Below are 15,983 nucleotides of genomic sequence, written 5' to 3' on the forward strand. Positions count from 1 at the left end.
CTGCTAGCCTGTATCCCTCACCCAGTTGGGTCTCAATGTTCACCCTCCCAACAGCAGCACTGCTAGCCTGTATCCCTCATCCAGTTGAGTGGCAATGGTCATCCTCTCAGGAGCAGAGATCTTAAGAAAGCAGTCCATGTGGACTCGACTGCTCATGTTTCTGCACCTTTTCAGACAGATGGTGCATGTCTGTAACTCCAGTAGTTGACAGATGGTGCATGTCTGTAACTCCAGTAGTAGTTGACAGATGGTGCATGTCTGTAACTCCAGTAGTAGTTGACAGATGGTGCATGTCTGTAACTCCAGTAGTTGACAGATGGTGCATGTCTGTAACTCCAGTAGTTGACAGATGGTGCATGTCTGTAACTCCAGTAGTAGACAGATGGTGCATGTCTGTAACTCCAGTAGTAGTTGACAGATGGTGCATGTCTGTAACTCCAGTAGTTGACAGATGGTGCATGTCTGTAACTCCAGTAGTAGACAGATGGTGCATGTCTGTGACTCCAGTAGTTGACAGATGGTGCATGTCTGTAACTCCAGTAGTTGACAGATGGTGCATGTCTGTAACTCCAGTAGTTGACAGATGGTGCATGTCTGTAACTCCAGTAGTTGACAGATGGTGCATGTCTGTAACTCCAGTAGTTGACAGATGGTGCATGTCTGTAACTCCAGTAGTTGACAGATGGTGCATGTCTGTAACTCCAGTAGTTGACAGATGGTGCATGTCTGTAACTCCAGTAGTTGACAGATGGTGCATGTCTGTAACTCCAGTAGTAGACAGATGGTGCATGTCTGTAACTCCAGTAGTTGACAGATGGTGCATGTCTGTAACTCCAGTAGTTGACAGATGGTGCATGTCTAACTCCAATAGTAGACAGATAGTGCATGTTTGTAACTCCAGTAGTAGTAGACCAATGATGTAACTGAAGAAGTCCATGCAGTGCTATCTGCCTTGCTGCCATCGGGATGGAAAGGTTGGATGGAAATAAAAAATAGTAAAATACCATGTTAGCCACCTCACAACCTGCTAGCCACGAGTTTGTGTACTTATGTTTATGTCTGTCTGTGTCAGTCTGTGTGTGAGTGTGTCTGTATTTCTGTGTGTGTGTGTGTGTGTGTGTGTGTGTGTGTGTGTGTGTGTGTGTGTGTGTGTGTGTGTGTGTGTGTGTGTGTGTGTGTGTGTATATATAGCTGTGTGTGTTTGTGTGTGTGTGTGTGTGTGTGTGTGTGTGTATGGGTGTGTGTGTGTGTATTTGTGTGTATGTGTGTTTGTTTGCGTGTGTTTGCGTGTGAGTGTATGTGTGTGTGTGTGTGTGTGTGTGTGTGTGTGTGTGTGTGTGTGTGTGTGTGTGCGTGTGTAGTAAATCAGGCTCATGTTTTTTTTTTGCCTAATATCCATGTGTGTGTGTGTGTGTGTGTGTGTGTGTGTGTGTGTGTGTGTGTGTGTTGGTGTATGTGTGTGTTGGTGTATAAGTTGAGGTAGCGTAGAGTTAGGGAATGTCACCTGAATAATCTGTCCTGCAATTCAGCTGTTACTGACTTCCGAAATCACCTGTGGAGAAAATGAGAGAGCAGTTTGTGTCTAGAGACTCAGGCAGCATATGCAGAAGATGTGCTGCTGGGATAGACATTTATTTGTGTTTGTGTGTGTGTGTGTGTGTGTGTGTGTGTGTGTGTGTGTGTGTGTGTGTGTGTGTTGTGTGTTGTGTTGTTCAAAAAGCATGGGTCCATGAGTAAATAAAGGTTTATTATTTTCATACAAATCATGTTAAAATAAATGTTTTCCTTCATCATTTCACAGAACTACATGAGCACAGTGGAAAGGTGAGTGATCTGCCTCCTGTCTCTCTCTCTTCTGGTGGTTCTGAACCCAAACCCACAGCAGCACTGACTCCTGAATGTTATTCCAGAGCCCAGTGCACACCGCAGGATCCAGAGAGGGTTTCAGGAGCTCTGATCAATGTGGCAAAACACCTGGGCAACCTGAAGTTCAGAGTCTGGGAGAAGATGCAGGAGATTGTTCAATACAGTAAGTGTAAACATCCATTTCAAACACAAAACACACACACACACACACAGACAGACAGACGGATGGCCTGACAGACGCAAATGTATTTATAGAGCACATTTCATACACAGAGGCAGTTCAATTTGCTTTGCATAAAGAAGAGCAAAACAAGCCGCCAAAAGAAATATATCCCTTTCAAACACAAACACACACACCTTCACATAGGGAGAAAGAGAAAAACAGACAGACAGACAGACAATCAATTAAATGTGCTTTACATAAATAAGAGCAAAAAGAAAAAAGAAATCTGAAGACAAGTGAAGAGATCAAAAGTGCTGCCAAGCCGAAGGGGGAACTGGAGCGGAAGTGACTCAGACGCAGGTCTATGGGTGAAAAAGAAAATGAGTCAGAATTGTCTGGGATATTACTGTTGAGTTTAAGAATGAATAAGGATACAGTAAAGCTAAAACAGAAGACATTGTTGAAGTGAGCAGAATGCAATTGAAAGAGTATTATTAAGGATGCTCCAGTGAACTCTATCGTTCTTCTGTGTTGCTCCTGCCTGAACTCGGTTGGCTTACTTGCCTCACCCTACTGTTTTGAAACAACTTCAAATGGGACTGTATTCAAGATATTTCTAATTGGGAATGATAAGTATTAGTTTTCCGTTCTGACAGGGTTGCTAAGAGTTTTCTTTTCCTGGAGTTCATTCTTCTAAAATGTTCAAATTTGTTATACAGTTTTCATGCCAAGAGTAATTAAGGGATCTAATTGAGAGAGAGAGAGAAAGAGAGAGAGAGAGAATGAAAGAGAAAGAGAGAGAGAGAGAGATTATTGATTTAATTTACTGTTCAATTTGATTGATTGCATATTTGACAAACACACACACACACACCCACACACACACACAAACCCACCCCCCACACACACACACAGAGACACACACACACACACACACACACACACAAACCCCCCCCCCCCCCCCCCCACACACACACACACACACACACACACACACACACACACACACGCACACATGTCTCCCCTACAAGAGCTCATAATGTCTCTGCTTCTGCTCTCATAAGGCCAGCAGACAAACACACACACAATCACACACACACACACACACACACACACACACACACACACACACACACACACACACACACACAAACATACACACACACACACACACACACACACACACACACACACTCACTCATTCATTTCCCCTACTCTAGATCATATTGGTCTGCTTCTGTTCTCATAAGATCATACACACACACACACACACACACACACACACACACACAGGAATCAATTAATCTATTTGATGCTTTGAAAACACACCAATTGCATTACACCAATGAATATTAGGCTAAAATGTGTCTGATTTAACATGACTTCCAGCATAAGCCACGCCCACTTATGGAATCTATCCCAATCCAGATACAAAGACAGATCATGTTGTTGGTTTAACGGATACAAATGCAGATACAGATAATGACCCCTACTTCCTGACACTCCTCCTGGAAGCAGCTCCTCACTGCTGCTCCTGCTTCTTGCCTGCTATCGCTTGCTTTTTTTTCACATTAATGTTACATTAATGTTACATTAATGCTACTTAGATACTGCCTTACTGCACTATCCACTATCAAGCTATTTCCTCGGCTTGTACGGTGCCTCCCTGGAACTTAAATTCTTTCCTACACCCCTTCGGAGCGTAGCCTAGCATAGCTTCAGTTAACCTAGCTTAGCTTAGCCACTCAGCCCCATGACACTCGAAGACTCTCCAGACTGTGTAAGCTGTCTCAACTTGAAAAAGAAGATCAAGGAGTTGGAGACTCGGGTTGCTGTCCTGTACCAGATCTATGATGGTGAGCGATTTCTGGATGGGATTGCTGATCAGCCAAACCTTGCCGACAAACCTTGCTCTCACCTGGACTTCTCACTATCTGATGAGCCATGGCCTGCTCTTGGCACAAATCCAAAGAGGCCAAGCACCGCTTCTACCTCCAACGAAAAATGGACTAGCACCCAGGATAAGAAACGAAAAAAGCGAGGCAGAAACTCTTCCCACATCACTTCTCCTCCTGTTGCGCTCAGAAATAGTTTTTCACCACTGGAAACTCTCCAAGGGGAGCAATTCTCCACACCCAAGGCCAAAAGGCACAGGAGTGCTATCCGTGCTGCTAACAAGCATAAAGGGCCCGGATCCCCTACACATCATGATGGTCCTCATCTGCTGCACTCGGGAGTCCCCCATTTCACCCTAAACCCCTCTCAGACTACTCGGGGCGCTACTCGACCACTACCACAAGATCGCCGAAGACTAAGGTATGCTAACACCACTAGCACTAATGCCGAGGCTTCCCACAGGCCATTAGCACTCAGAGGAGCTAACGCTGCTAGCACTAGCCTTGTAGCTAATACTGTTTACCCAAACAACCCAAGAACTGGCCCCATAACTACTGATAAAGCAAGTGTGTGGAATGCAAACACAACGCCACAGATGGCCACTATTTTGGTTGGAGATGCCATGACAGAACATGTCAAACTCGCAAGGACAGAAAATCTTTGCCTTAGCAACACATCAGTCGAGGAACTGTCGTCAGAGATACAAACAATCCTCAAGAATAAACCAAACAATGCAAAGATTATCATCCACACTGGCTCATTTGATATCCTGCACAAAAAAACTGGCAACGTGATACTTCAAGAACATTTCACCCAGCTACTGAACACTCTAAACAAACATCAAGATGTGTCTATCAGTGGACCGATTGCATGTTTTCGCAGAGGAAATGAAATCTTCAGTCGACTACTATCTTTCAACACATGGCTGGCATCTGTCTGTCTTGCACACAACCGGAGATTTATTGACAATTTCAATGTTTTTTGGAATTGTGCAGACCGTTTTCAAGCCGATGGACTCCACCCAAACCGTAGAGGGTCTAGATTACTTACAGCAAACATCAGCCACGCGCTCTTGACGACCTCAAACAGCCATAATCAAGCCTCACTCCCTATTCCTGCTGTGCCTAAGACTGACACACCCCAAACCTCCTTCCATGGAACAGAACAGAACATTCAAACAGCCTCCTCCAAGGACACGGGCCCTGCACAGACCTCCACCACCCCAAGGAATTCCCCTGGGATAAACCACCTTGTGGGGAAAGCTGTGAAGGCCCATGAACTCAGTAATATGGACTGTCAGCCCGAAAAACAACAATAGGACAGCCACCATGCTATTTCATCAAACATACCGGTCATCATAAACAGCAAATGGCATGGTAAAATGCATGGTTATAATCCCGAAACTCGTCCTAGAAGGTTGAAAACTATCCATGTTCTCCCTATATCTCCCCCAGTTTTACCTGTTAATACCCCACAGATGAAACTGGCCCTTCTAAATGTCAGATCACTAAGTAACAAAACCTTTCTGGTCAACGATCTGATTAAAGAAAACAACTTAGATTGTATCTGTCTAACAGAAACTTGGCTAAACGATGACACGGCAACAGCAACTTTGATAGAAGCGTGTCCGCCTGATTACAGCTTCCACCAAGTTTCTAGGAAATCAAAAAGAGGTGGAGGAGTCGCAGCTATTTTCTCATCTAAACTGTTGTTCAAAATCACTGAGCTAGGTGAATTTACATCAATTGAATATCTTGCTATAGAGCTCAAAACTGAATCAGTACTGTTTGTTATTATATATCGGCCACCCAAGCTCTCACCAATATTCATACAAGAATTCTCTGAACTATTATCACTATGTGTCACCAGATATGACAAAATAGTCCTGAATGGAGACCTTAACATCCACATTAATAAAAAAGCAGACCAAAGAACTATTGAGCTTTTAAATCTCCTCACCAGTTTCGATCTAACTCAGCACATAACGGATCCAACACACCAGCACGGAAACACACTAGATCTAGTAATAACAACTGGATTAAACATCAATAATATTTCAATAACTGATCTACCGCTCTCTGACCATCATTGTATACTTTTTGATGTGGAAATCATCTTACCAAAAACCACAAAAGAATTCTTAGTCCATAAAAGACATCTAGACGATGAAGCTACGGAGAGATTTTCTGAGCAGATTGCTCTATATGAGCCAACTAGTCATGACTGCTCTCTAAATGAAATGGTAGAAAACCTAAATGATGCATTATCATCTGTGTTAGACTCTGTAGCCCCACTTAAAACTAAAAAGAAGTTTACAAGTAGGACCTCCCCATGGCTAAAAAATAAAAATGTTAGTGAAATAAAAAGAAAATGTCGCATAGCAGAGAGAAAATGGAGAAAAACAAAGACCACTATCCACCACGGTATCTACAAAGATGCACTAACTACCTATAACAAAACCATCCGTCTAGCAAGGAAAGGTTATTTTTCCTACATTATTACAGAAAATGCCGGAAATTCCAGAGTTCTGTTCTCCACCATTGACCGGCTGCTAAACACTGTCCCTGCCCCCCCACTATCCTCAGCAGCTAAATGCGAAGAGTTTGCTCAGTTCTTCAAGAACAAAATAACATCGATCAGATCTAGTATCACTACTACTGGAGGTGAAATTGACATCAGTAGATCTTGCGACTTAACTATGAGCACTTTCACATGTATCACACTAAGTGAACTCTCTAAAATCATCATCGAATGTAAATCTACAACCTCAGATATTGATCCCATTCCCACTGCATTCTTTAAGCGAGTGTTTGATAGTGTCTCAGGTCCGGTCCTTGACATCATAAACACATCCCTTAGAACTGGCGTTTTCCCAGATGCCTTCAAAACAGCTGTTGTAAGGCCCCTATTAAAGAAACCCAAATTGGATACCAGTACACTAGCAAGCTATAGACCCATATCCAATCTTCCATTTATTAGTAAAGTCCTGGAAAAGATAGTATTAGTCCAAATAAATTCATATCTGGAAGAAAATAACATCTTGGAAGTCTTTCAGTCAGGTTTCAGAAAATATCACAGTACTGAAACCGCTCTCACCAAAATAATTAGCGACCTCAGACAAAACTCTGATGCAAATAAAGTTTCTATCCTTATCCTGTTAGATCTTACTGCAGCATTTGATACCATTGATCATGACATCCTAATCAATAGACTTGAAAATCTTATTGGGTTCTCTGAGTGTGTATTGAACTGGATCAAAACATATATTAGAGGAAGGAAGTTTTATGTCAGTCTAGGAGACCATATGTCCGAGAAACATGAAAGCTGCTACGGGGTTGCACAAGGGAGCTGTTTAGGTCCATTGCTCTTTTCTCTTTATATGTTACCACTCAGTGACATCATCAGAGAACATAGTATAGATTTTCATAGCTATGCGGATGACACACAATTGTATATTTCCGCTGAGCCAAATGATGCAACAGCAATAAACTCCATTACCAACTGTTTATTAGCAATAAACAAATGGATGAACAATAACTTTCTAAAACTCAATGAGGACAAAACTGAAGTCCTACTTATCGGCCCTAAATTAAAAAGAGAGATGCTCACCAAGAATCTAGGAGGTTTATCCCGGTGGATTAAACCTGAGGTGGTTAGTCTTGGTGTCACACTGGACTCAGATTTGAATTTCAACTCCCACATTAACAAAGTCACCAAAACAGCTTTCTTTCACCTCAGGAACATAGCAAAGGTACGATCATTCTTAAACCAAAATGATGCCGAGAAGCTTATTCATGCTTTCATATCGAGCCGGCTAGACTACTGTAATTCACTTTTTACTGGTCTTCCCAAGAAAACAACTGTAAGACTCCAGCTCATTCAAAATTCTGCAGCTAGACTATTAACCAAAACTAAAAGGAGAGAACACATTAGTCCTGTCCTAGCTACTTTACACTGGCTTCCTGTTACCTTTAGAATTGACTTTAAGGTCCTCCTCCTCACATACAAAGCTCTAAATGGACAAGGACCTAGCTACATTGCTAACTCTCTTACTAACTACACACCAGCTAGAACACTGCGATCATCAGATACAGGTCTGTTACAGGTCACCAGAAGCAGTCATAAGAAGATTGGAGATGCAGCCTTTGTCAACTACGCCCCAAAATTATGGAACACATTACCCGTTAATATTAGGGAAGCAAACACTCTAGACACCTTCAAAAGGCAGCTTAAAACCTATCTTTTTACCAAAGCATTTTATTAATTTTATCTGGCACTTTTTATTTCTCTGTTCTCTTTGAAACTGTTTTAAGGGTTTTATGACTTTTATTACTTTTACTATTTCTCTGTAAAACTGTTTTGAGGGTACCATGGCACTGTCGGAAACCATATTGTGGCTCAATATATCACATATTATTCTCAGAGATATTTCCATAACAAATGTTCTAGTCCCCCAGGTGCAGTCACCTTCCTTAAGCCTGTAAAAGAGAGCTAGTGTCTCTCCCGAAGCCCTGAAGTGCGTTCGGTGGAAGAAGACGAAGAGGCCTCTGAAGGAAGGGTATAGAAGGAAGGGTGGCCTTTGGCCGGGGAAACATAGCTAGGGAAAATATTTAACAGGGTAGGTCGGAATCTATGGAGCAGCACTATGGTTTCGACTGCGCTAAATACCAGGCAGAAGGGTTTTATTACTTTTATTATGATTTTAATATTTTAAGCCTATCGGAACATCAGGTTCTGATACGATGTTGACCAATATTTTATTGCTCCTGCTGCTTGCTCTTATTGATTTTATGTAAAGCACTTTGAATTGCAACTCCTGTACGAAATGTGCTATATAAATAAAGTCTTACTTACTTACTCTAGTTTGTATATGTGTATGTATCTCTTTGTGTGTGCTCTTTCCACCTAAACCATTAGTGTTTCTCACTCTGCAGCTCCTGTGACTCTGGATCCCAACACTGCAAACCCATGTCTCATCCTATCTGAGGATCTGACCAGTGTGAGACGTGGTGATGAGAGACAGCAGCTTCCTGATAACCCAGAGAGATTTGATCATTATGCCAGTGTCCTGGGCTCTGAGGGCTTTAACTCAGGGACTCACTGCTGGGATGTGGAGGTTGGAGAGAACACCTGGTGGTATGTGGGTGTGATGACAGAGTCTCTCCAGAGGAAGGGAGACTTTGACTCCATGAGTGGACTGTGCTTTATGAGTTATAAAGATGGTAAATATAGAGCAAAGTCTACCCCACAGTCCCCCACTCTCCTCACAGTGAAGCAGAAACTCCAGAGGATCAGAGTGCAGCTGGACTGGGACAGAGGAGAGCTGTCATTCTCTGACGCTGATAATAACACACACCTACACACTCTCACACACACTTTCACTGAGAGAGTGTTTCCATACTTTAATGTTGGCTGTGAACTCTCTCCTCTGAGGATGTTACCAGTGAAGCCTGAGTGACAGCAGAGCTCTCCTACTGTAGGCCCAGCAGACACATACACACACACACACACACACACACACACACACACACACACACACACACACACACACACACACACACACACACACACACTGGCCACACCCCTCTCACACTCATTGTGTTACTTCCCTGCGAGCCAGGGTTGTAACAACGTGCATACGCAAACGCGTACACACACACGTGCACACACACACACACACACACACACACACACACACAAATACACACACACAAACACACACACTCACATACACACTCTTTCACACACAATTTAATTTAAAAAAGACACACACATTCATACTTTTTTATTGCTTTCTCATCACATTGCAAACAAGACATGTATACAGTATACAATTTAAATGACACCACCTCCCACCTCCCTGCACCCATCCCCCACCCCAAACAAAACAAAACCACACAAAAAGAAAAGAAAAAAAAAAAAACGTTTTAATGTTGCCTGTACACTCTTTCCTCTGAGGATGTTACCAGTGAGAGCTTCAATGAAAATAGAGCAGCAGAGCAAGAGATGATGTCACTTCCTTTTGCACTCTGACTTATTGGTTGTTAGTTGCCTTAAAAAAATCCCACAGGTGTCACGTAATCTAAATTCTGTAAATTATTACAAAAGGGCAAACATCTTTGACAGATGTGTAAATTAAATTCCTAAACAAGTTACTTTTCTCTAAAGGTACGCTGATGTTGGCTAAATTTGTCCATCCTTCAGTTGATGTATAATCTGTTAAATCCCACTGAGGTCCTGATACAGTGGAGCAGTTCAGCTTCATTAGTCTGATCAGACTCTGAGGTCCTGAAACAGTGGAGCAGCTCAGCTTCAGCTTCATTAGTCTGATCAGACTCTGAGGTCCTGAAACAGTGGAGCAGCTCAGCTTCAGCTTCATTAGTCTGATCAGACTCTGAAACTGATGAGAGGAATTCAATTTAAGTTGCTTTAATGGGCTTCAATGCATTGTGTGATTTTAGTTTTTAACACAGCTTTGAAAGATACGAGGGATACGGAATTGTGTGCAAAAAATAGGACGTTTCAGGAACTTTCTTGTGGTCGATGCAGCAATCTGGCTCTATTCCAGTAAAGAGCTGTAACAAAGCACATGAATATACTCAGGATTCAGCAGTGCAGGTCTGAACAACAAGCATCTCAAATTGGAGCCATATATACTGTTTAACCCTCATGTAGTGTTCTCAACATGGTTACAGAATTGACCGGCCTGACAGGAATTTTAATATTACTTTTTGCAAACATTTGATTCTGATTCGTTTTGATTGAAACCTTTCTAAAGATGCAAATAATTGTAATTATGACTTTTTGTAAACCATTATGTATAATTTCAGATTTTTAAGACTTATTTAAAAATGGTGTCAAGAGACGCCACACAGCACTTTCACCACAGCACACAGTAATAATACTATGGAAGAGTATATGATGTAGTGGTAATATACACATGCCATTACATTAAACAGATTAAGCTCCACTGCATCACATAACAGAGGAGATGATGAGAGCCTTGATGAGACCCTGACTCAAGATGCCATGCACACGGTAGGAGTGATGACATCAGTGTGGCTTGTCCAATCAGAGACCAGGTCCCTCCCTGTCTGTCTGATTCTCCTATCTTGGCTCTGCGTTTATGTAGTGGTTTGAGTTGACGGACACATTCACACACATACACACACACACACACTCACATACACACAGATGCATTATCTCCCTCACTCACTCGGAAAACCCATTCACACACACACACACACACACACACACACACACACACACACACACACACACACACACACACACACACACACACACACACACACACACACACACTCACATACACACAGATGCATTATCTCCCTCTCTCTCTCACTCACAAACACATTCACACACATACAATCGCATGTAAACGTATGAGCCGATATAAGGACAGAGTGGAAGCCGACTTCACCGCTGGTGACCCCGCTAGTGTGTGGAAGGGCCTGCGAATAATGACAGACTTTTAGAACAAGGCCGGCTCGGTGTGTAGCTCTGACCCCTCCCTTGCTGATGAACTCAACACTTTCTTTGCACGGTTTGAGATGGAGAGTGAAGATCATAACCAGGGCTGGACTGGCAATCTGGCATACCGGGCGTTTTCCCGGTGGGCCGAGGTGCAATATGGGCCGAGAGTCCCGAATTTATTATTTAAAAAAAAAAAAATATATATATTTTTTTTTTTTTTTAAGAATTTTTTTTTCCCCCATATAATGGTCTGACCGGCTGGCCCACGAAAGTAGTTCATGAGCGGCCCTATTGACACTGGGCTGGCCCAATCACATCCCCTGGGCTGACTCAACACCATCCCCTTTCGGTTTGGACCTGCCTACATAATGCATTAGGACGGGAAACAAACTCAACGTGGCCCATGGCCTTGACATGCTTGACAAGCGCATGCTAGTCTGCGGCCCATTGGCTGTCTTCTTTAGTGACAAGGGGCTCGTCCAATCATATCACCAAACACCTTCTACCTTTGGCTTGGGCGGTGCACAGAAACGCACGTTTCGTTAGAATCCTCCAGTCCAAAATGGAGAGAAAGCGAAAAGAGAGTGCGGAGAAACTGCGAGATAAGAAGAGGCTTGCTTTTCAAACCTATACTGCCAAATGTGCCAAAATATCGGAAATGTTTGCCACGGCAGGGCCATCATCAGGTACCGTGGATGAAAGTGATAGGCCTACTGGTGGCGACAGCCAGGGAGATACGATACAACGACCTACGGTAAGCTTACTGATCATGAATTCAAACGTCTCTAAAATATGTTTGACTTAGGACCTAGGTTCTATGGCCAAGTTCGTTTGCATTGTAAATACAAGACAAGTCTGTAGCTGTTGCTAGCCCTCAGCCTACTCTACTCTGAAACAGCCAGCCGTTAGCCTACACTCTATGTTGTGTGTTTGAGTGGTGGGCAAGCCCCTTAGCCTATTGGTGCGCGGTGCCATGTCAATGTTCCGAAAGCCCAGTATTCCCAAACCCTATGAAAATATGCCAATTTGTCCAGATAGCGAATTATGATAGCCCGTTATACGCTCCAGTTTGCCCCCCGAAGTTCAGGGGCGTGGTACAAACGTTAGTGCCACCTCATCAAGCGCGTTTCCTACAGGAGGAAATAGACTCCCTTCTAGGAAAGGGAGCAATACAGTCTACCTCTCGTAGACGAGAACAGGGGGTTCTTCAGTCGCTATTTTCTGGTTCCAAAAAAGGACGGAAAATATCGACCGATCTTAAACCTCCGTATTCTGAACAAAGCTTTAAAGTGTATGATGTATATTGTATTGTATTGTATTGAATTTAGATTAATTAAGACCACCACCTTAACACACAAACTCTTGTTGAACTCATAAAGTAGTAGGTTCAGTGACGTGCGGTGAGACAGCTGTCTTCTGTAGCTTCTGTGAGCCCATGAATCAATGTTTCGTTGGAATCATGATGTAACGTTGTTGTAGCGGGAATACAGCAATGCTATTTTCTAATTGGCAGGGCATATGATTCTAGACTTCGCTGAAGCGACTGAAACGGTGAATTTTGATCACATTCAGCGAAAGTTAACAGGTAAAACGGGAGAAAAATAGGGCGTCTTTAGGCCGTCCTGCCTAAAAGTAGGGCGTCCCATTTCTTCTTATTTTTTTGTAGACGATAGGGCAGACGCCCTGCTAGCTAAAAGCCTGGTTGGTGTGTAGACATTCGAGAGACCAAAGGGTGTGTTATCGAATTAAGTGGGCCGGTCTGGTTCAAAATGCCCGGGCCGATTTTTTGTCCCAGTCCAGCCCTGATCATAACTCAATGGCAGTCATGGCCGACATGTTTGGGAATAACACCAAACCCCCCTTCATAGTAAGTGAGAGTGATGTGAGGAGGGTGTTCAAAGGGGTAAATGGGAAAAAGGCTGCCGGGCCTGACCAGATCCCTGAAAGGGTCCTTAAATCCTGTGCTGACCAACTAGCTCCAGTGTACACCATGATCTTTAATACATCCCTGGCCCAAGCTGTCGTCCCATCTTGCTTTAAAAAGTCTATCATTGTACCGGTGCCCAAAAATAGTAAACCATCATGTTTGAACGATTACCGTCCAGTGGCCCTGACCTCTGCAGTGATGAAATGTTTCGAAAGGCTGGTGAAAAATTACATCTGCACCTCCCTGCCAAACTCGTTCGACCCCCTCCAGTTTGCATCCAGGATGCTGTTCATTGATTACAGTTCAGCTTTCAATACCATAGTCCCCCTCCGCCTGATCGACAAGATGAGGTCGCTGGGGATCAACACCCAAATGTGCAACTGGGTGCTCAGCTTCCTTACTGACCGCCCCCAGGTGGTGAAAGTGGAGGGTGGTGTAACCTCTGGGCTGCTGACCCCCAACATCGGTTCCCCCCAGGGCTGTGTTCTGAGCCCGCTGCTGTACAACATCTACACTTATGACTGCACAGCCTCCGGAAGTTCAACCTCCATTATTACATTTGCAGACGACACTGTGGTGCTGGGTCTTATCTCTGATAACAACGAGCAGCCCTACCAGAACCAAGTGGCAGACCTGGCACTGTGGTGCCAGTCCAACAATTTGGCCCTAAATATAAAAAAGACAAATGAAATGGTGGTGGACTTCCGGCGGAAGCAGGACAGCGGGTTCACCCCCCTCATCATCAACAGGGAGCCTGTGGAGAGGGTTCCTAGTTTTAAGTACCTGGGTGTGCACATAACTGAAGACCTAACCTGGACCCTCCACATACAACATGTGACAAAGTCATCTAGTCAGCGACTGTACTTCCTCCGGAGGCTGAGGAAATTCAAGGTCTCCTCTTCCATCCTGAAGACCTTCTACTCCTCAGCCGTGGAGAGCGTCCTCACAGGATGCATCTCCGTCTGGTACGGAAGCTGTACCGCTCAAGACCAGGCCAACCTACAGAGGGTGGTGCGTTCAGCTGAGCGGACTATCAGAGCGTCCCTACCCAACGTGAAGGACATCTACCACAAGAGGGTGGAGTCGAGGGCTAAAAACATCAGGAGGGATGACACTAGGGCTGGGCGATATGGAAAAAAACATATATCACGATATGGATTATTTTATATCACGATAGCGATATATATCACGATAATGATATAATAATGAAAAAAATTGTAGCGGGAGCATTAATCCGCTACTAAAATGATGTAGAGTGAGTGTAACTAAGATCTCACTCCCCTGTAATATTGACTAATATTAAATATAATTAGTCAAGAGATAAAAGCCATTCAGTATTAAATAAGATATTTACTAATATTAATTATTATAAATAGATACATTCAATGAACCTACTCTAAATATTTGCTTTAATAACTATTACACTATTTTCATACCCATTCAATATCAGTGGCCTAATGCCCAATCACTCTCTCGTTCACGCTTGCTATAAATATACAATCAATAAACAACTTAACTAATGCAATAACAATATAACAATATGGCAATACAATCCCGATGTATTTTACAGTTCTTTGTGTTCCGAATAGATGTATGAGTTCAGAGTTCAAAAGTCGATGGTCACAGCTCAGAATACGTACGATGACGTATTTGTCAATCCACAGAGTGCTGTGCCGCTCCGGCAAGCGGCTGTGCTGGCGGTGTGTGTGAGCGATACGAATGTTTGTATAATGCCGTTCAGTTCGGGAAGGAGCTCCTTGTTATGTACGTGTGTGTAATGTCAGGATAATAACTCAATAAAACTGGAACCCAGTACTTCGATGGTCCAGAGAGATGGGACACACTGAGATGTCCGTGGATGGCAGGGCAAAGAGCGTCAATCAGAAGGTAGAGTAGACCCAGGGCTAGCTGCTAACCGTCTGTCCGTTACCAGGGAAACCAGCGACGCACCGTTGAATCTCAACTAGCAGCGATAGCTAAACGTTGCTAGCAGCCACTGAAGCTGTCAGCTGACTGTATAATGAAAAAAAAAGTTTATCACGATAGAAACGATAGAGGAGAAAGGTCACGATAGACACGTTTCTATCGTCCTCACGATATATATCGTCATATCGCCCAGCCCTAGATGACACACACCCCAATGCCAGCCTCTTCACCCTGCTGCCGTCGGGTAGACGCCTACGAAGCCTTAACTCAAGGACTGAGAGACTTAAGAGAAGTTTTTATCCACAGGCAGTGAGACACTTGAATTCAAATTTTTAACTCAACACCTTATTTTTAAATTTGATTTTATTTACATTTTTTATTTTATCTAAATAAATTAACTAATTTATTTTATTTTATATTTTTAATTATTTTTGCACAGTGTGGAGCATTGACCCTTTAACATTTCACTTCAATGTATTGTATGTGACAAATAAAAACACTTGAACTTGAACTGTTGGAAGATAATAATCCTATCGATCACCTTTTTAACAGAGGAAGTAGAAGACTAATTTGAACCCTATTCATCTCGTTTTTAAGACCACATTTTTAAGTCTTATTCATTCATTCCCTGCACTGTGCAAAAAAAGGACCTCAGGTTCCTCTGGGAAGATGATTAAAAGCTTGTGTGAACAAAATAAATGGCTCTAGTTA

The 15,983-nt window shown here is 43.1% G+C and overlaps 1 protein-coding gene across 1 annotated transcript in view; it reads left to right on the forward strand.

The window, feature by feature from the left end:
• Positions 1 to 9,383, forward strand: part of LOC308365607 (E3 ubiquitin-protein ligase TRIM35-like) — a gene marked incomplete at both ends in the record, with an annotated part of 33,080 nt that extends 23,697 nt beyond the window's left edge. Inside the window, 3 exons of the mRNA XM_080839074.1 lie at positions 1,802 to 1,824; positions 1,911 to 2,029; positions 8,860 to 9,383. Coding sequence (XP_080695200.1) covers positions 1,802 to 1,824; positions 1,911 to 2,029; positions 8,860 to 9,383 — 666 coding nt within the window. The remainder of the gene's footprint in view (positions 1 to 1,801; positions 1,825 to 1,910; positions 2,030 to 8,859) is intronic.
• Positions 9,384 to 15,983: the final 6,600 nt, after the last annotated feature.

Source organism: Sprattus sprattus (genome assembly GCF_963457725.1).
Source record: "Sprattus sprattus genome assembly, chromosome: 5".
Taxonomy (NCBI): domain Eukaryota; kingdom Metazoa; phylum Chordata; class Actinopteri; order Clupeiformes; family Clupeidae; genus Sprattus; species Sprattus sprattus.